We start from the raw sequence: 22205 nt of genomic DNA on the forward strand, positions 1-22205 counted from the left end.
TCATTTTCTGAAACTTTTCTAATCTAATGTGGTTTTCTTTGACCTTGCTCCTGTCTTTGTCTCTCCCAAGCTGCTTTTCATTTTTTCTCTGCCCATACATCTGCACAAACACAGCTCATCACCAAATTTCTGGTTTGGAGTCGGACTGTACCAGGGGCTCCAGTTGGCTTTTAATGCTCTGTTCAACAACTATTTGTCCTGATAATTAGCATACAAAATAGAAACCAAATAATTACATACTTACATAAATAACATACAATTTAAACTAATTTTTTGTCCTAACTTTATTATGAAATAGAAGGAATTTTCAGTGGCTGCAGTACTATTTCAAAATTGATTGGCTAATACCTCTAAAAACAATCGAAGCAGCACTTGATGTTAGAATGTTCTCAAATATTATCTCTGCCCTCAGACCTTGCACTGTACTTCCATCAAACACTTCTGCACAAAGCCCTGTCCTTCAAGGATGACTTGCATCTCACCTCAAAGGAAGAGCCAGCACTGAGGTAAAAATCCAGCACTGTTGGAGAGAGTTTCCATAACCCTGGGGTTTCTTTCTAGTCTTTGGTTATTAATTTGTTAGAATTTGTTTCTTATTCTCTTGCTTAATTATTTAATTAGATTTTAGTCACTGGATCATGTCACAATTAGGTAGAGAGTGTCTTAACCCACAGGTTCCTGTAGCCTTTTATTAAAGCACTTTGAAGTCTTTTACATAATGAAAGTCCCTAAATCTCAAATTTAAATTCAAATCTTCCTTGTGGAAGAAATTAATACAATGTACATATGCAACACCAGGAAGGTAACAGGGAAGAACTGACATGGCCATTTCTCATGCAGTTGTCAGGAGAATATTAATTTTCACTAATACTTTTGATGGTTATTCAAGTCTCTTAATCTCCTATGATCAGTTAGCCACTGTTTGACATCTCTGGAGAAGTATTAAATTGCGTTTATTTCACCACTGCAAATTAACTGGGATAAAAAGACCACTATAGAAGAAAAGTATCATTAGAGTACTAGCTTAGATGGGTTTTTTTACAAGACTGTGTGAGTTGGAGCCCCTCCACTGTCCTAAATTCCTCAGGAGGGATTTATCATTTCTTATTATTCATTCCTGTGGGGGAAAAAATTATCTCTATTGCTCTACTTTCATTTACAAATGCTGGCAAAAGAAGGAATTATTCTATTTTAAATATTTCCTACACTTCTCCTAGCCTTGGATCCAAGGTGAACATTTTGGATATTCTCTATAATTCATGTAACTTCAAGGAAATTCAGACCCACTGCCCTAAGTCTTCTAATATCTAATAATAGCAAAGGTTGCAAGTTGCCAGTTTCAAATCTGAAGAAAACTTCTACAGAGAGAAGTTTCACAGCATTGGGATCTGACCTCTCTGGTTCTCATCCATCTCTTCATGCTGATTAGTCAGATTTGTATCTAAAATTCCCACATTTCAGTGGGTTGGCCTCACGTCCTCTGGGTGAAGCCATTCTGCCTCCTCTTTTTCAGAATTCATAAATACAAAGCATCCAATGGTTTCACCAAGCCCATACAAACATGATTGAGTATAAATACATGCTCTAGTGTTTTTGGGATGGCAGAACTCCATGGAATAACTCACCAATGAACAAAATTGGGAAGGTGATAAAGAGCAGGAAGACATGAGGGACCAAGTTGAGGGCATCCACAAAGCAGACGTTCCTGAGGACGCCAGCACTGATGTTGTAGGCTGAGGTATTGTCATTACCACAAAATGCGAGTCCCATCTCTTCCAGAGGGTCTGGCTACTACAGAAAAGAGAGAATTGTTGACTACCAAGAGTGCTGGCATTCCCCTTGGCTAAAGACAAAATAAATATAATAAAGAAACCGGGAAGGAACAACCCATAGAGAATAACACAGTCGTATTTTGAAAATTATTTCAGGCTATGTCAAATACAAGCACATTAGAAGGCTATGTTTATACGACATTAGTATTATTTATATTTTGATAATATTCTTTATATTTAGCTGCATTCATTATTTAAGTGCTATTTTTAAATACATTATGCTATAACTTCTAGTGCTCATTATAGGCACAAACACTATGCTGCAAAAGCTCTGTAAGAATATAAAGAAAGAAAGTAGAAGATTTGAATACTAAGTATTTCCATTTCTCATCACAAAACCCAAATGGACAGAAGCTGATTTCTGTGTGTTGCTGTTTCTTTGGTGAGCCAACACTGTCTGTGCAGTATCTCCAACAATTTGTTGCACTGCATTCCCAGTGCAAGCTCTGAACCTTTGGTATTTGTGATCTGGCAGCCTTGCACTCACTGATATTTTGTATTTCTTCATTGTCACGTAGAACAATGGACACATACATGAGACATTACAAATAAATGACAAACTCTTAACCAAAGTAGATTGCCTAGGCAGTAAATCAGCACTTATGCTGGATCCTGAACGCCCTTATGCTTAGACTCATCCCAGCAGTCTCTGACTTCCATGATTTCTTGTGAGATTATCTTTGTACACCAAGATAAGCTCCTGTGTTTGTGGTTGCAGAGCGTGGGCCATAGAGTGACCCAGAATTATGGCCAGGTTCTGGCTCATGGCAACCTGTGCATCATTTATTTTCATTCTTCTTTATAAGATCAAACAGGATTGCAAAGTCTTTGCTTGCTCATTTCTTTGCCTGAGACTTACACAGCAACAGAGTGCTGTAGAATAAGTTATGCAAACTCATTCACCCACACCTTTTTCCTTTCTCGAATTTTACATGCTAAAATAGAAGGAATATATTTAATTCAGCAGAGCATCTGTCTGCAACAACGTTGGCATTAATGAGTTTTGCAGAATCAGAACAGGATAGAGATGCAAAAAATGCATGAATGCTGTTTAAAAACAAAAAAAATCAGCTGAATGGGGAGAAAAAGGTTTCCTTCTTTCCTCAAATAGCTCAATTAGTTCTGTAAGTTTAAACAAGGTAATCATAACAAGGTAAGCATAAACTACACAAGTAGTCCCTTAGAGACAGAATAAACATGCAGACTTTCCCAACAATACAGAATTCAAAGAGGCACTTTGAACCTCTGCTAAACCCCCTTTTCGCTTTTAACCAAGTTCTTTTTGGATCTGAAAGCATAACCCGTATCAAAACACATCAGTGAAGAGGAGTTTCTTTGAAAGGAGTGTGATAAATGCATTCCCTTTCCCAAATATAACAGCAGTTTATAGCTGAGATTTGCCAGAAGTTAAGCATAACTCGCATTCACGTACTCACTGTGAGGCAAAAGCTGAGGGTCAACCGACTCAAACTTCAGGAACCACCACCTGCTAACAGTCCATGTGCTGTAACACAATTTGATGGAGAGTTTGGCCCATTCTCTATAATGAATAGAGTGATATGACCACTATCATTCTATCAGTTTGTTTCTCTATCAAAATACATTCATAAATGCATAAGGCTAATAACAAAAAAAAGAAACACTCTGTTAATGTGGGCTCTGTCTGAATATATCGAGGAGTTATTAGCAAAAAAAGATGGAACTTTAAAAACAAACACACAGGGGCTGTTTGGGTTTAATTTGTAAAAGCTTGACATGTCTTTTTTAAGGGAAACATAATGATAATGGTAATCTCTTGAAAATCAGAAGTGCTGTTTTCTCATTTTTGTCGAAGGTCAGAAGTCCAAGGGAGTTCTGCTGGGAATTTTCCTCCCTTTCCCACAAGGATGACTCTTTTCTGAGGCAGCATAAGATGCTGTTGTGGTCTAGTGGTTGGAGTGGTACTGAAAGGCAGGAGAATCCTGGGTTCAGATGAGCACTGAATCATTGACTCCCAGTGTAGCTTTTGGCTTCTAGCCAAATATCAATCTGGGAGAAAGGATAAAAACCACATCCAAGGGAAGCTAAGGGAACTGGTGGTTTTTTTCCAATTTTTCTGGGAGGGAAATGGAATAGAGGCAGCAAATGTTCAAGTGAAGGACTATTAACTGCAGGGAGGGTGTTTTCTGCTAGCTAGAACCCACCATCAGTTTGCAGATGTTTCCTATCCCACCTCAAACAATAGTCCCTAAAAGCTCTTGGGAAAATGCATCTTTGAAGAATCACATCTGAATCTTCACAAGAATCTGTGCTGTGCCTGGTTTTGTGATGGAGTATGTCCAGTAACACTCTTAAAACCAATTGTCCTTCACACATTGCCAGGGCTGAGAAAAGAACCTGGTCTTATTAGTTCATATTGATGTCTAGAGACAGTGCCTATCATACTGGTGATATTTTTCATGAGAAGGTATGGGCAGTCTTTCACCATACTTTTGTTACACGTTCATTTCAAAAAGAGAGAAGTAGAATTTAATCATCTTCTCTTAAAATGAGAGAGAAAATCAAGCCTAGGTTGGATAGTTTGAAAAAATCCTCAGAAAATAAAAAAGATTACATTGCAAATGAAATGAGACAGGGTAATTGACACTAAATTCCTAAGATTTTTAATAGAAAACTTCATCATGAATCAATTTACCTAGTTACCATGTTCATTAAACTTCCACAGGCTTAATGTCTATCAAAATATTCTGATCAGTGACGTGATGCTGTGCTAACCCAATGCAGCTCACAAAATGCCAAATCAGAAAATGTACAACTTCCCTGCTTAGCAGCACCCAGCTCAGGACACACATCCAGTACAGTTTGGCACTGACAGGGAAGCATTAATAGTCCAGTGATCCCTCCTCCCTCCATTCCTTCCTTTCTTCCACCCACTTGTCCGTCTCCCCTGTGCTGGGAACGAGCTGTGGCTGGAAGTGGAGGACTCATGTTCTGCATCTGTTGACACATCCCAAATTTCATAACACATTCTGCTGCTGGCAGTTCTCTGGGTATTCAAGAATGGGGTATGAAAACACTCTGCTACCTTAGAGGTAAAACTACCTTAGAGCTCTGAGAAATAATGTCATCTCCAGTGTGCCTTGTGGGGAGACAGGAACCTCTCCATCATTCCTTTTCCACCCATTTCTGGTGCAGAAAGCAGATCCAACACACCCTCCACAGTTTTGTGACACAAACCACTGGATCTTGCTGTGTTTTTTGGAAAACTTAGATACAGAGGAAACTCTGCAGGTGGAGAGATGCACAGACCCATCACCCCCTGGAATAAAGCATGTAATGTAGTTCCTACCTCTTGGCTCAAGTTTCCTAGATAAGGGGAATATACTGGATGAAGTTTTGCTGATATCAAAGGGAGGATGCTTTGCATTTACAGTCAATGCCCTTTGGTTCGAAGCTGAAATTAGCCATTACTTTCTGCTGCATCAGGGCATGCCCCTAGAAGCTCATTTTCATTAGCCTCAAAGTTTAACAAGCTGTGTTCATCTCCAAAGAAGGACAGAAAGAAAAGCCCCTAAGGCAGAAGAACAAATCCTTGATTTCTCTAGACAGTACAGGGCATTTTTCAACATTGTTTTTGCAGCTCTGCTAAAAATAACAGGAGCTGGACCATGACAAGTTTTCAGATGCAATAGCTCATCCAAGAAAACAGTTCAGCCTTCAATCTTTTTCAAATAAAAATTTGATAATACAATGGCCAAATTCCTTGTGTGCATACTCAGATCCTACGCTTGGAAAGTTCAGTGTACCTACAGAAAGACACATTCTTAGGTCTGCAAACAGTGTAAACGGCATGTTCAAAAGCTTTGGACTAATTAAGAGTGTCTAAGTTGCATTTTCAAACAGTATTTCAGTAGTGGGAGTTAATGCTAAAGAGATCTTTAATAATTCTAAGAATTTTAAAGAGTTTTAAAAGGCCTCAGCTACACTGACTTTTAATGAGTCCTAGTGAAAGCTTTCACTCAAAAAACTGAGCCTGGAAACTAAGAGAGATTGAAGATCTTGACTGCAGTGACTCAGTGAAAGGGTGAAAAGGCACTATTCCCTTCTTTCTGTACAACCAAAAGATTCCATGAAATGAAATGAAATGAAATGAAATGAAATGAAAATGTGAAGAGGAAGAACAACAAATTAAAAAACCAAAAGAAGATGAGCATGAAGAACGAAGAATTGCAGTTGTGCTTACTGTTGTAACTCATCAAAAACTGCAGCAGGAAGGGAAGATGGAACACTTCTATGACTGACCACTGAACAAATTTGGTTCTCTTAATAAAAATAAAATTATTCTTCTCTTGGCTTTAACTCTTCTAGTAAGCAAATGCTGGGCTTCAGTCAGAACTAGATCTGTAGAGAGGGAAATAGAGGTATCTTGCCCATGTGAGGAAGTGCTGTTGGTTTCTCTCCACATAACTAAATACATGGAATATTTTTCTGTTTTTCCCACAAAAAAAGACAGAATGCTGATCACACAGAACAGCAAAACCTGTAATGCTGAAGATCTTTGAATTAGACCTAAGCAAATCAGAATATAGAGCTGACTCATGTTTTCCCACCCTGTGGCCAAAGGTGATTTTCTCCTTCCCAAAGATGAGGAGACAGACTTTTTAGGTGGCAGTAAGTATGCAGGGAGAGATCAAAGGGGTAAAACTGGGCTGCAGAGCCACATTAAGAGAAATTTGAAGAGATTTCTGTTGTAACAGGGATGGAAGAGATTAAAGCCTTTAATCCTCCAACTCAGAGAGGTTATCACATTCCATAGCAGCAGCTGCCCTCCTACACCTGCCAGGACCCTTCCTTGGGAGCACTGGCAGCAGCATAGAGCCAGCCTGGCTGGAAGGGTACACAGGTGAATTAAGCAGCAAAGCCAGGTGGGTTTATCACCCTCAGCAGTCTGCCTGCCTTGCTGTGGACTCGCAGTCCAGCAGAGAGCCACACAAACATTAGTTCAGTCTCCCAATTAACACTCTTAATCTCCGTGGTGCTGTTCACAAGATAAGAAGCCCTGCTCACATCAAGCTTGACATCAGAGCTGAACTGCTGCAGTTACCCTACTTCAATTCCCAAGTTGGCTCACACAGGACTTCTCAAGGACATATGAGTGGAGAAATGTCCACCAGCCTCTTAGCAAAACTTTATCTGTGGGTCCCAAAGGAAGGGAGAGGCACTGGAAAGCAAAGGCCTCTTCTCATATGGATTGACCTTTTCTCTAAGCTCATGTTTAGGCTGGAATCTTTGGAGCTAAAAGTTTCTCTACAGGAAGATGGCTTTGACTGGCAAACAGCAATGTCTGAACAAAATGGGAGCAGTCTAACTGCCACACTGAGAAAAGAAATTGTGTAACCTAAACATGAATATTCTGGAGAAAACAGATGAAGGGGTAGCAAGTTAGTTGGAAACTTGTTGGTCCTCTGCAGTTATGAACCACTACTTCTCATCAGGTAGTAGCAACTTTTCAAAATAACTATTGAGGTGCTCATAAACTCATTTAAAAAGAAAATGTTATTCATAGTCATTACAAAAAATGGCTTTCCCAGAGAAAATTTCACTTGCTGTTGAATACAGTAGGCCAACAAGTTATGCTGGGGTGACTGCACCAAGGTGGGTACACCACAATGTATTTGCTTCACTGCTAATTATTGCAGGAATGTTATACTTTATAATAATGTTGCCAAGCATGCTAGGTTTAATCTATCATTTCAGACATGGAAATGTAGTAATGGGACAGAGATCATCTGATAACAAGCATGTGCCATCTGAGGACACCAGCTGCATTCAGCAAACCCAGCAGGAGTGCTGAGTGCCAGGTAATTTTTTGTTTTAACACTTGTAGGCTGGAAGGCCTTCGTCCTTCAAAGTTACTGTCAAATTGCTCACTTTAACTTCTGTCTTTATGAACTCTACAACTCATCAGAGATTCTCAGAGGTGGTTTTTCCTTCTCCCTTTGAGAATGGCCTGTGCTGAATAGTCAGTATGAGCTAAAGTTACCAGCCAAACTTCACAGAGGGGAATGGGAAGAACAATCTGGAGAATGGGCCCATGTTGGTACCAGTGGAATGCAAGTTTCATCTCTCCTTTACATCATTTGGGAATCTGATTCCCTGTTGGTTTACTTTAATGAGACGTGAACTTTCTGAACAGCAGTTCACCATTCAATGAAATAGCTAAAAAACCCTTCATGTTCTTTAACCATTTAAATTTATATGCTATGGTCCCCATTACTGGCAAGTCGAGACTTCCTGGTTTTAGGCTAAGGTGGACAGACACAGTTGAAAGAGAATAAACAGAAAGCACCACAAAAGGGATTCATGAATAAATATTCACTGGGAAGAGGAGAGAAGTTTTGGGAAGAAAGAAAATAGGTCAAAGTCGTAAACACGGAAATGACAAAACATTGAACCTAAACACTCACAAATCTCATTTTAACAAGCATAAATGGGGATTCTCAGGGCACTAAGCCAGTTCATGAGATATATTTTCCATAAGCAATTCTGAAGAAGACAATGGAAAAATGGTAGATAATCTAAATTTCCATTAAAATTATGAGAACATCCTCACCAAGTACAAAACTATAAGAATTCTAATTAAAGACATTTTAACTACCTTAAGGGTCTTTTAAAGTGGACTTAAAAATCTTCATATTCAAGAGTTTCATCTTACCTGGATTATCACTCTGATCGTCATGCTCTGCAAGGTACTTATGACTATAAAGAGTATAAGTACACTCCTCAGGTGGAGCTTGTTTGGGGGAATAAGAATATTTTGAAAAACATTTATTGCAGTAGTTCTGTTGTCCATATTAAAAAAAAAAGATATAAATTGACAGTTGCACTTCCTAATTAAAATATATCCATTTACAGAGCATACTTGTGTCTCAGTTCAGATCAAATTTAATTTTGGTCTTACATATAATGTGCATTATATGCCCATATATACATATAAACATGTATGTATATACATATGTGTATGCATATAGGTGCAGGGTGGAGAAAGTAGTTTTACAAAAGTACTTAGTTCTTATCTTCCGAAGAAATCACAAAAGCAAGAATTTGTCTTTCCTTCTGGAATTTCCCATAGTAAATTTTAACTAAGGACAAATGATTAATTTAGAGCTTTGAATGCACACAATGGAAGGCCTAACTCTGAGGTTTTCCACAGATTTTAGGTTAGTGCTCTGAATCTCTTTCCTTTCTAGGTTTAACCCTTCTAGTTTGCTCTTCTTACCTTCCTAAAAGCACTCTAACCCAACCTATGTGATCTACAGTCTTGCAAAGAGTTCTACTGAGGTAACGGCTTAAAGCACTGCCCCTTTAAAATCTATTTTATCAAAAATGACCCAATACAAAATACAATTTTCTTTTTATTCCTTATTTAAGCTGTGACCACCTATACTCCACAGACCCCTCTTCCTTGCTAAGCACTGTCCCAGCTCCCCTGGGCCTCAGGATGATGAATTACCTCTGGTGCTTGTCAGCATTCGCAGCGCTAACTGCCGTGTGCCACAGCCTGATCCAAACGGTGCTGAAGTCAATGCAAAGAATCTCATTGACTTCGGGAGCCTTCTGGATCAGGCTCCAAACACAGGGAAAATCACAACGGCAGTGGTGCTAAACAGGCTATTGGCACTGCAAAGCATTTCACACAAACATCTGCAGTGGTCTCACACATCTAAATACATCGCTTTTTTTTTTCTTTCTTTTTTGGAAAGCTTCTCCACACAATGCGATCCCCAACACCAGCGTGCTATGCTGCCTGCTGTAAAACCTTCGACTTCACATTGCCAAGACAGGACAGTTTAAAAAAAGAAACAGAGCCCTGTGAACAGCAGCAAAGAAAACATCAGCAGGAGGGGACGGTAAAGGCTGAGAATGCCTGCGGATGGAAAAGGAAAAAGAGATTGGAGTTGTAATCCCAGGAAAGAACGAGGAGCAGCCCTGTCCCACAGATATAAAGGGAAGGAGGAGGAGGAGGTGGTTAGTGGGAGATAATGGGGGGAGGGTCATCGCATGCCCCGTTTGGTTGCTGAATGTTAGATCAAACTCTGCAGCTTACCTTTGTAAACACAACCCCAAAATACCAACCCAACGTGTCACTCGGTTGTGCTATGTGATCAATATCATCCCGATGGCAGGATTTTCCTCCACTTAGTGAAGCCGCTCCAAGCCCTGGAGTGGATTATTTTTAGGCTGGTGATGGGAAGATCAGCTGCTGCCTCCTATCGAGTTTCCAAAGTGCACAAACTCTTCTTGCCTTTCTCATACGCTGAAGGGGGCAGGAAACTGGGAAGAGACAGGCAAACAAAAAGCACCAATTTTTCGCCTCCTGAAGCTACAGTCCCCTGGGATTTCTTCTGCTTGCTTTTATTTTCGTTTTTCCTTGTCTGGAGCAGTAAGATTCCAAGAGGCTGCAATGCAGCACAGGGACTATTAGCAGATGGCTAATCTGAAGGAATTGATTTAGACAGGTAGCCTAACTTTTGGCAGGATTGCAGAGATTCAGCTTTTTGATTTCTTTGGAATTAATCTTGGATAATTTGAATTTGGCAACATAATTTTGCATCTCTTCTACCATCTTAAGCAGAAGAGTCTACTCAGATATTTTACTTTGCTTACTTAGCTAAATCCCTCCAGCTTTTTTGCTTAAAATACAGACCAAATCTCGCTTTTGACCATAGAGGTCTGTTTCCTTTGACACAGCTTTTTTAAAACTTGAAATAAAATTCCAAACTAATTTGATGCTCATACCAGGAATATAGTTTTGAATACAATAGCCCTTATTTACGTGGGATTATATTTTTTAGTTGCAAAATCCATTGTATATGTTTACTTAGAGGTAAGAAAGTCCCAAGAGAGCCTACATGTGGTCGGTTGGTTTGTTTGCTCATTTTCTCGCAGCACCATCAAACAAAGATAAACCAAAATTCAGATTTTTCCATCGTGACAGTTTCACTTGAGCCCTACAACGTGAGGCCATAAATTGCAAAGATCTGGGACTTGTGGTGCAGCACAGGACATGTGGCAATGCAGGGTGGTTTTGAGTACAACTGTTGGAATCACAGAATACCCTGAGCTGGAAGGGACACACAAGGATCATCCAGACCTATTCCTGTTCAGTCATTAGGTCCTAGAGCTGGAGGCCCCTGGGACAGAATTTTGCTTAGACCTTGCAGAATCCAGGAATTCTGTCTAGATGATTAGAGAGCAAATGGTTTCCAAGGGATTGAGGTCAAAGGTGTTACCATGTTTCCATGAATGGGGTTAAAGTGAACTGTGAGCTGAGGATGGAGTTGGATGGCTGAGGCCAAACACTGCCGGATTTATCAGAACCTTGGCAAACCCGGACTGCTCCTTTTTCTCTGATGTTTCAAACCTGACTGTTGTACGGATAAGAAATCAGAAACCTCGGAGCTAGAGATAACTAGTACCTTTTGTTAGCTCCCATTGATTTGAAACACCAACACAGCTTTATGCTGAGCAACTGAGACAGACCTCAGCAGTCCTCCAAGGCACGTGAAATCTTTGACTTGCGTGTACTTTTTTTTTCTTTTATTTCTTCCCTTTTCATGTATCAAATGCTTTAGAAAAAAGATTGTGGATTGGAAGTCTCTGAGCTCTGCTATATATCTATGTTTGTTAAAGAAGATTAAAAAAACCAGTATTTAACCTATCTAATCATCATCTGAAATAGCATTGTCATGTGATGTTTTTGAAAATACATGCAATTTCTGACAGAAGTGCGTGACATTTATGGTCACGATTTTCTTTACCAAAACATGAATGTTTAGTTCATTGTTATTCAGCTCTGTTTTTTCTACAAAATTGTTTAAACAGGAAGGAAAAAATAATGCAAAATGAACATGGAATCAACCAGCATGTTTCATTTTGCTGTTTCTAAATGGGGCGCTTTCATTCCTCTACATGACAAGCTAAAATGCACTGAAATGCATTTTAAAAGGATTAAGAAAAATGAATGGCTCTGAAATGTCAGAACACTCAGTCCGGATCTGGCATTTTCTATCAGGGCTTTTCGATTTGCCAGGCGGAGGGAGGGGGGAAGGAGGGGAAAAAAAGGTAATTACAGGAATTCAAAATATTTCAGGGAATGTTTGGACCTTTAAATGACTGGAAACAACCACAGGCCGATCCTCAGGTACCCCCACGTCCAGCACGTCACCAGAAGACGAGCTCTGGTACCAATATCTCCCCACGCCGGAGCTTCTTCGGCTGCAGAGCTGCCAGTGGTGCGGGACCGAACCGGGCACCGGAACCGCGGGACCGAACCGGGAACCGGCACCGCCAGCACCGGGACTGCCGCCCGGGCAGCGGGTGCGGGGGGGGGGGAATGCGGAGAGGGATGCAGGGAGGGATGCGGGGAAGGATGTAGGATGGGTGCAGGGAGGGATATGGGGAAGGATGCGGGGAGGGATGCAACGACGGATGTGGGGAGGGATGCGGAAAGGGGTACGGGGAAGGATGCAGGGAGGAATGCGAGGAAGGATGCGCCACCCTCTCGGGCGCCCGCCCCCGCCGCTCCCCGGGGCACTCACCGGCGGCGGGGGTCCCTCCGCGGGCTGGTGGCCCCGCGGCCCCGGAGCGAGAGGAATGCCTGACCATGGCGGATGGGCAGCTTAAAGGCAGAAGCTGCTTCTCCTGATGGCTTTGGGAGGGAGAGGCAGAATGTAAAACATTCTAAGCGGATCTTAACAGAACCTCTGAGTTTTGGTTCCTTCGTTCTGTAAAATCCACAGCCCGGCTGGCACTGATTTCCACACCCTGGTGGGCTTCCATCAGCTCGACCAGCTGAACTCAAAGAAACCAAAATGGTGGAGGAACAGCGTGTGTGGGAAAAGATTTTCACAAATTAGGACTCACCGATGTGAGGAAAATGACCTGGCAAGCGCTGCAGCATGGATTAATTGATGAAGTAGAACAGAAGTACCTTAGATATACCCTACCGCAGGTCCTGGCTGAGCACTCTCCACCTGAATTGTCTTGGTTTATTGAACTCACTAACCAGGAAAGGAAAGGCAGCTGCACTCTGGACAGCGTTCACACCACAAGCTGTTCTGGATTCAGCTGCCAGCAGCTCTCTCTGCCATTTTCCATATTGTGGACCAATCCGTGGGTCTCCCTCTACGTGTACTTTATGGCACTCCAACACTTGCAATCCAGGCACGGGGCCCTAACGAGTTCCCATTTATTAGCCAAACTCAGGGAGCTGCCTGCAGGCTCCTTGTCTTTTCCATTTCTTAGGTGAAGAGCTGAAATCACCATCATTTCATCCACTTGTGCAGGTTGACACTAAAGTAGCTGTTTTGGAGAAAACCTCTCATTGTGCCGATCCGGATAAATCCCTTGACTGATTTTAAATCAACTTACATAATTCATACCAGGGTTTTATTCTAACAGAAATACAAAAAGATATTCAGAGTAGATTATATAAGTTATGGACAATCAAGTCTTTATTTTGCTTCTAAATTTGTCACAGTGACAGAATCCCCACAGTGCTGTGTCAGAACTCGTGCCACCATATAAAAAGATCAGACTGACACAGCTTTCAAGATTAATTTTACTTACACTTGCAACCCTACTTAAAAAAAAAAAAAAGTTCTGTATTTGTTTTAATTATACATTGCTCATTTTATCGAAGAAAAATTAATGGATCTACCAAGAAAATTGTAATGCAGTAGCAAAGACTTAATTTTTAATTTTAATTTTTTTTAATGTAGTAGAAAATGCAGCCGGGTCTTTGGATAACTTCTCTGTCTGTTTAAAATACTTATTGTTATTAAGCTTGGAGTGGGGAAGCAGCAGAAGCTTAGAATTATTTGAAATATTTTCCACAGCTTTTTTTAAAAGTTATCATGCCTGGTTTCTATGGGGAAAATTGTTGTGGAAAATATATACAGCAAGATTTCAACAGAGCAATCTAAGCAGCAAAGAACTCTATATGGAGAAGGACGACAAAATCCCAGACCTCAGAGCTCATCTCTATAAAAGGTGTAGAAAGCCACAGGCCTTGAACAGGGATTTACAAACCTTCTGATCTTTGAGGGACAACGGCGCCATGGTGGAGTCAGAGGCACCAAATGCAATGCTACCATTTGCCTTGGTAGCTCTTGATCTTTGAAAAAGTTAGATCCTGCACACAATACAAATTTTCAGATCTCCAGGTTTATTTGTTCTGTTTGAGAAAGGTTGTTTTATTAAAAAAAACCAAACCAAACAAACCGACCTGGGCAACCGAACATGTGTGGTTTGCATTACACTCTTTTGTTTCCTTCCACAAAATCTGAGAGCTATTCTTTTAATATTAGAGGGCTTTTCAAGGCTGTCAAGAATAATGCAAGATTTCCACATCCTCTGAGTGTAGAGGAGTTGCATCATAAATATCACAAAGTAAACCTTTTGTACTATAATTTAAATTCTACCAAACCCATAGACCCACTTGTATTATCCTTAACAATGATATTGTGGATTTTGCATGTGTGTCTGTGTGTGAGGAACTGGGAAAAGGGGGATTCTTTTTGTTTTTAAAGAATCACAGAATCATTAAGGCTGGAAAAGACCTTCGAGGTCATGAAGTCCATCCTGTGACCAGTCCCCCACCTTGTCACCCAGCCCAGAGCACTGAGTGCCACATCCAGTTGTTCCGTGGACACCTGCAGGGGTGGGGACTCCCTCCTCTGTGCTATATTGAATTTGAGTGCTCTAGGCTGACACTGGACAGTTCAAGCCATTCTTTTGCGTTGCACAGAAAATATTCATTATTTCTAACCCAGCAAACCCACCAGTCAGATTTTAAACCCTCTGCAACCAAAACAGAACTAATGTAGGATCAGGTTCATTTTCTCCCATTAAACTCAACAAGGCACCTACATTGTTTAGTCCCATTTACAAATGTTGGCTTTTAGAGATGTAATAGTCAGAAATAAAAATTTTAGGTGTTTAATTTCAGACTGAATGCCTGAAAGGGGCACTAGATACTAAACACAGGACTCACCTCACCCAGGATTAAATGGCAGATACTTGATTGCTTGTGTCTCTGCCTGTTACTAGGCTCCCTATAGAGCATTTAGAGAGAAAAATACATTTTCAGATGATTATTCTTCTCATCCTAAACCCGGTATAGAAGATAGTGGGAACTACTTCCCCACTGGATATGACAATGTCACCCCGTGGAGAATGACAGTGTCTACATGGTTAAAGTTTTGAAAACTTTACTTGTATCTTTTTCTTTTCTTCTTCTTTGATGTATGGAAATAAATTTTCAGCCTGATATATTTTTTGCATGTATCTGCCTTACTTTGTACAGCAAGAGAATATTTTAAAAGGGTAATAACCATGACAAGTGTCTTGTAGAACTCATCCCCACCATTTTTACTAGACCTGGTAGAGCCCACACAAAATGTCTCTCACATCCCTTTTCGTCTCTGTAATTCCAGAAGTTTTCCTACTTGAGCCCTGCCACATTCTATGTTGGGAAAAATGCATAGCGTAAGGGAAAACAAACCATCGAAACTATAAGAAATCTCTTCTATAGGAAAAGATGAAATTCATTTGCCCATAGTAACCCTGAAATCTGACATCTGTTGCATAAAAAATACGGTGTGGGGATTTTTTCTGTTATTTGTTCCATACAGAATACATTCTTTAAAAATCCACTACCATAAGAGGATGTATTTAATCCTTAAGAAGATCCATATCTTTTTTTGCAGGCAAGATATGTAGCGCAGTGCCTTGCTTTCAGAGAAACATTCAACCATGAAGGGTCCCACATCTGCCTTTTATCTAAATCCTCATCCTCCAGTCTCTGGAGCTGCATATCTGTAAGCTGGAAGCTTCTTAACAAATCTCTGTTCAGACTTCTGGGAACAGAAAAGAACTTCTGTTCAAATCCACTTCCATAAAAAGGACAAAACCCAAATACATTTAAAATTATTGTGATCACATTTTATGTTGTATTTCAGTTAATAATATGTCATCCAGGTAATTCAACTGCTGCAGATTAAGTGCAGTAGTTCAGGACTTAATACACACTACCCTGTTCTTTGTGTTATTTGATATCCCTGTATTTAGCACAAAACACTAATGTCCTGGATCTGGGATCTTTTCTTGTTCTCTTCTTCATGATGTCATCTGCTACACTTGCTGAAATAAGGAAATGGTAATGTAAATCTAAAGTCCATTTTATAGCACACAGAACTTTATTAAATCTCACTTTACATGGATTAAAATTGGGAATAAAAAATTAATCAAAAGATCGAGATTAATTTAAAATAACTCTACCCCATTACAGTAGGAGGTGTTAATGGCCCAGCAGTGGAAGGCAGTGTCTTAGCAGAAAACAAATTTGAAAACAAATTAAAACTTCATAAATTATCCTGTAACCAGCATACTGCAGAAACTTTATGTCTCAAGGAATGCTGCACCCACAGACTCTCCCAAAACACTTTCTGAAGCTCCTGGGTAGGGTATATCTAAGGTACTTCTCTTATACTTCATAACAAGCCTGTGATACCAGTCTGACAGTGTGGTTAAAGGGTTAAAGGGTTCATATAAGTAAAGAAAAAGTGGGAGAAATTGTTACAACACAATTGGTCCAGGTCCAAGACAGCAGCAATACCATATGGTACAGAAATTATACAAAATTAAACAGCCTTTGTGGTGAAAACAGCAGTTCCCGTAGAACAGCAGTAGCAAAACACCTCCCTGAAGTGCACAATGCTTCCAGGCAGACTCTTGGCAGACAGCATAAGATTTATCAGTGTGACTTCAGGGACATTTACATCAGATTTGCTGTAATAAAGCAAAGGGTCTGAGAAATGTCAAAGGGAATTAAACAGACTTTGATCATTGTTCACTCTCTATTTTACATCTTGTCCCTGTAGCAGCCAAGAGCAGCACCATCTCATTTCAAGAGGCCCAATGGGTTATTTTGCAGTTTTGCATATGAAATACTGGCACACTGAGGCAATCTGGACACCACCAAAATAATATGACCAGAACCACCCTAGCCAAATCTTCACTTTGTGAATTGGTATGTAAATGGGCTGCACTCAGCTATTCTGATGAAGTAATTCATCCCTCCTCCCAATTATCTCAGGAAGACCCTGCTGGTCTATGTGCATTGCTGTGTGTAACGTGTTAAGCATTGTCACTCTAGCTGCAATTAAAAATGAACCTCATCTGTACAACCCAGATCCAAATCTGGTCTGTACATGTACAGACATGTACATCATCATCCAGCAGTTGTTTAAAATTATGGGGTTTTATTTACGAGACAGATTCTGCGAGCCAACTTGCAGCAACTAACTGCGAGATGGGACTGAGGGATTTCTGAGAGCAGTCGAACGTAACTGGGTTTAAATTTGAACCATAAGGCAACAGCCACTAGTGGTAAGAATCACACACATATGACATGTCGTGCCTGAAAAGATTAAATGATACCTTCAGAAGGTCAAACCCCCTTTTCTCTCTGCAGAAAATCCTAGATGGAAGTACAAGTTCGTATGTCCAATACTCATTTCATACACTGTAGGGTGCCCTGAGCAGCTGATGTGAGTGTGCACTCTTTGATTTAGACTAAAAAAAACCCACAACAAACTCACTTTATCTGTTGCTATGGCAATACTATGTTGGAAAAAAGTAGCTAATGATATTTTGATTCATGTTGTTCCACAAAACTGAGAAAGAAACTGTGAGAAAAAGGAGAGACGCTTTAGAGGATGTCTCTGGGAATATTTTTGTCTTTCAGAGAAAACACAGCTGCACATCCTTCTTACCTTAATTGATCAGACAGACCCCTTGTGGCTTCATCTGAACTGGATATTTGGTTAAATCACCACTCAGCCCAGGTAGTTGGTGTTTAATTAAACTGGTTCAATGCTAGTTGATAGGAAAACCACGACTAGCAGAATTGGTTGGAATTTTATTTTGAAAAGCTTTTGCCATTCTGCCTTTCTCATTTAAAAACAACCAAAAAAAGCAAAGTATTTCTGTAATGTATTTACTTTTTGCTTACAAAAATACAGTATTTTTTCTCATTTCTATCTATTTCTCCCTCTTGTATTTCCTCCCTCCATTTAGAAGCAAAACACAGAGCAAGAAATTGGAAAATCTTATTTTTAAATCTTATTATGGACACTTTTAAGGTCCATAGTACCTCGTATTTGTTGAGATGAAAATTATGATAACACTGTGAAAAGTCTTACACATGAAAAATTTATCTTTCTTTCCTATGACATTTGTTTCAGCATTTTCAAAATGCAATATCCTAGGCCCCATATTTTGAAAATTTTAACTTGTCTTCTTAAGAGGCAGTGCTAACAGTGCTCCTACTGAAGCTGGGAGGACATGCAGATTCCTGAACCCTTGAGGAATCTTCCAGACCTAAAAAGAGAGATATTAATTGAAGTAATAGAAGATGGGGAATATATGGAGGGATGCAGTTACTCAATGTATTAAAACATTTTATGATGTCTGGGGAACCCAATAAAATGAGATCCTGATAAATAAAACAAGATGAAATGCTTATTCACCACAATTTCTGGACACACTTTGATCAGCAGAAAACAAGACTCTTGTTTAGAAAGCTTTCTCTCCTGCAAATAAGCATTTCAGCTTTCACCAAGAAAATTTACAAGGGTGGAACAGTTATCAAAATATTCTGTGCTTTGGTATCAGATATCACCAGTAAAAGTGACACCACAATTTTGAAACAACCTCCTTTTCACCCTCAGTTGGAAGCATTCAACACTGGTACCTGAACAAGGTGTACCAATACCCAGGCACCTACCATCTACGTAAGGAGCCGTGGGAAGAGTGATACAGGGGCAAGTTCCTCCTCCCTACTAAAAGCTCTTGTTTTCAGACCAATGGCTGTCATTCCTCCTGAGCCTTAAGAAACACATCAATTAAGACAGAAAGTTATTGGTTTGAGCTCACAGAGTACTTGATTAGGGAAAATGGGAACACAGACAGGAGGAAAATCAGCCTGCAATTTAACCTGGAGACAAAAATGGTTGATGGAATAGTTGTGTGTTTGTGGTCAGTGTGGCCATGGTCAGTGTCAGGAGGAGCTCTGGCTCCAGAACAGCATCCCCTTGAAGCTACCTACACTTTCTGCCTCGGTACATCTAAGCCAGCCTAAGAAAAATACGTATTTCCATGTCAAAGACATATATTTTAGGTAGTTTTCACAGGTGGTGAGGGCAAAAGGAGATGTAATGCATTTCAAACACTCTAACAGGTAAGAGATCTGATTGGCACCATTCACAGTACAGGTGTTTGCAAGTGCTGTACTGTCAATAGTTACTAATATTTTCCAGGAGTCCCTTCCTTAGAGACAAAGCAGAGGTGTGATGTCTGATTGTGGTTTAGAGTATGATTTGAGGTTACATAGTAGGATAGGTTAAAGTTTGAGTCCCCCATTACCAAAACCTCCTGGACTGGTCTCATTTTGAAAAATGACAAAAACTTGCAAAGGCAAGGGTAAGAGTATCATAATATGGAAGATGATAAAACAACTAGATAATGTCTGTCTCTAAAAAGTAGAGCTTTCTGTGTCCCACTATTTTCCAAGACTTAGCAAGGAAAAAGTCCAGGGTATGAGTCACCCAGTGTCCTTTTAGTCACCTCTTGGCCCAAATGGTCACCCCAGCTTCCTGTTTCCCCTCAGGAGGTACTTCAATCAAAATTGGACGATTGAAGCTCATCACCACAAATCAGAGTTAAGTCAATCAAAATTGCATGACTGAAACTACTTAAAACTAAAACCAACTATAAAATCATTTTATAGTACAGATATTTTGAATGTTCTGTGTCTTCATTAAAATATTAAACCAATTACTTACTCCACAATCAGCACAGTACTACTTTTTGGTAGGGTTAATTTAATGAAAAATCAAAATTTATCACAGATGTCCTATGACTGCGTGCCTCTAGAAATACAGATTCAATTACTCGCTTTCCCAGCAGCAATTACAAGTGAAATGTGGCGTGTGGGCACATCTGGGTAGTCCAAAATGAGCCTTTGCTCACTGGTGAGTTGGACTGTGAGAACCATCTTCTGTAACTTTCCATGGTAGTGACACGGGAAGGCAGTACATGCAGAGCTGAGCTCTGCAATGCTCTCAGCAGCAGCGTTGAGGCAAGTGACCCCGAGGCAATGTGACACAAAATATCTGAGAAGACAGCCAGGCCCACGGGGGCACGAGAGCTCTGGGAACTCTCTGGCTCTAGCAGCCATTGTGCAAGCCATGGGGAATGGGAAGTGGGTTTCCCAACAGCCTGAATTACAAAGGTGGGATCAGGAGCCCCTGATTGCTGCCTGATCTTTTGTACAGCCTTCTGTAATTCACATGCTCATAGAGAAATTATGAAGAGGATTATTTATCCGACCCTGCAAATTTATGCTCGGCCTGCGCACGTGATTCCATCCCGGGCCTGCTCCGTGGGTCACCAGCCAGCCATGAGACTGCAAACAGGAACAGGGCCAAACAACAACTCTTCCCTTATTTGTTTCCCATTCAGCTTGGGGCCTAGACACAGGGAGGGAAGACACACTTTGAAAGGAAGAGGAGTAACATGCATGCACAAGGGATTCATTTCACTTAAAGGGAAACGACCACTGCTCTAGACCTGTAAGAACGGGAATTCCAACTCAGCTGAGCCATTAAAGAAACAAAAAATATAGTGTAGGAACCCAGAGTGCCGAGAATATTTCTCTGCCTGTTTTTAAGGGTTCTTACCCCTCTGAACAACACTGTTTTAACTTCAAACCTTGGGAAAAATTACCAACAGTCAGACAAGAACTAGAAAATACAGTGGTGTGAATTAGGTGATAGACTACTACGTAAGATTGTCACAGGGTGAAAAATTTAGAGGTTTTGGGCTTCTCTTTGTGGTGAATAGGTAAGAGTAAAAAGTATCAAAATGCAGGATTGTTGTTGTTCTCTAAACCTTCTTCTTCTTCTACTACTCCATGTTCTGCAGTAAAAGTAGTTTGGAATGATTGGATAGAAAATTCCGCAGTTCCTAGTCGTGTTACTGAATAATTGGTAGGAAAGTGAAAATAATGTACATTTTTAGTAACTATTGGTTAAAATACCTTTAAAAGCTGTGTAAATCTTGATAACTAGAGCTCACTCCTGCTTTTCTATGCTCTATGCTGTACCTGGGTCATGCTAGTGGCTCTGTTCCTCTGATAAGACTTAATAAACAACTATCTGGAAGCATTGAAACTCAAGGAAAAGTCTCAGTTTATCTTTGAAACTCCTTGCAAGGACTTTCAGCAAATTCTCTCCCATCAGGAGGGACTTGATTTACGGCACGGTTCAGTGTCAATACAGTAATTAGAAATTGCAAGCAGTAATAGCATAATGGCATCTGCAGAAGCTATTCCTTGTGCAACAATATTAGATAACTGTCTGGAAATCTGTCTACAGTAAAAATAGTGATTTTGCTGAGTTCTCTGTGGACACATTTTGACATCACTGTTAAAGTAAGAAGGGTAATTCATTGCACTTCTGATGATGATTCTCTCAGTTGATTATTACTTGCTGCTGTGCCACATGGTGTTAATGCTGCTATAATAATGGCACTAGACGGTACTGGTCCCAGCAGCTGCCAAAATGACATGTGAACACTGCTTTGGGTTGCTAATTCTGAGTTACTCAGGGCTATACCAGGCTGTGCTACAGCGGCAGTTTCAGAAGGCATAGCAGACTAAGAGCTGTGTGAATCTATAATTAAACCTACTGCTTTAGACAGACAGAGGTATAAATGGCTTTAGACCAGGCACAAATAAAGCTCTGTTCTGATTAGGCCACAATTTCAAATTGTGGATCTCTCTCCTACTCAGAAGCAACACACAAAGCCTTGCACTTGGCAGACCAAAACCATTAGCAGCAGCCAGGGATGTCTGGTGTCAGGCAAAAAGGAGGCACTATATACACGTTCCTGTGCTTCAAGTGAAAGAATTTGTTAATGTGTAAAATAAACATGCATTTCATAAATAGTTTTGACATATATTGTGGGCAAACTGCAGCAGCAGATTGAGGATGTTTATGCAGTCAGCCAGTTTAATGACCCAGTGCACAGATAAAATGAGTGAGCTGGCTGCTAAAGTGGCAGAGATTTATAACAAACATATTGAGAGTGTTATGAACACAGATGAATGGAAAAGCATGTACGTGAAAGCAGCAGATGAGAAAGCAGAGCAAGGGGTAAAAGAATAGCCTGTACTGGTAATGAAGAACACCACTTCCTTGACATTGTTCCCAGAACATTGTTCTCAGCAGTAAAATTGAGTCATGTCATGTTTAGGGCAAGCCCAAA

General features: G+C 40.3%; 1 protein-coding gene and 1 long non-coding RNA gene across 2 annotated transcripts in view; one reads left to right on the forward strand and one right to left on the reverse strand.

Moving 5' to 3' along the window:
• Positions 1 to 12633, reverse strand: part of ABCC9 (ATP binding cassette subfamily C member 9) — a 71339-nt gene extending 58706 nt beyond the window's left edge. Inside the window, exons 1-5 of the mRNA XM_019292671.3 lie at positions 12413 to 12633; positions 9919 to 10145; positions 8527 to 8604; positions 3265 to 3372; positions 1626 to 1791 (exon numbers count right to left, since the gene is read on the reverse strand). Of these exons, the coding sequence (XP_019148216.1) occupies positions 1626 to 1770 (145 nt within the window). The 5' untranslated portion in view covers positions 1771 to 1791; positions 3265 to 3372; positions 8527 to 8604; positions 9919 to 10145; positions 12413 to 12633. The remainder of the gene's footprint in view (positions 1 to 1625; positions 1792 to 3264; positions 3373 to 8526; positions 8605 to 9918; positions 10146 to 12412) is intronic.
• LOC120411905 lies at positions 11950 to 15146 on the forward strand. Its single transcript, XR_005604492.1, has 2 exons — positions 11950 to 12191; positions 12614 to 15146. It is a non-coding gene; the product is annotated as an uncharacterized LOC120411905 (long non-coding RNA).
• Positions 15147 to 22205: the final 7059 nt, after the last annotated feature.

The sequence above is a fragment of the Corvus cornix genome, chromosome 1A, assembly GCF_000738735.6.
Source record: "Corvus cornix cornix isolate S_Up_H32 chromosome 1A, ASM73873v5, whole genome shotgun sequence".
In the NCBI taxonomy this organism is placed as follows: Eukaryota; Metazoa; Chordata; class Aves; order Passeriformes; family Corvidae; genus Corvus; species Corvus cornix.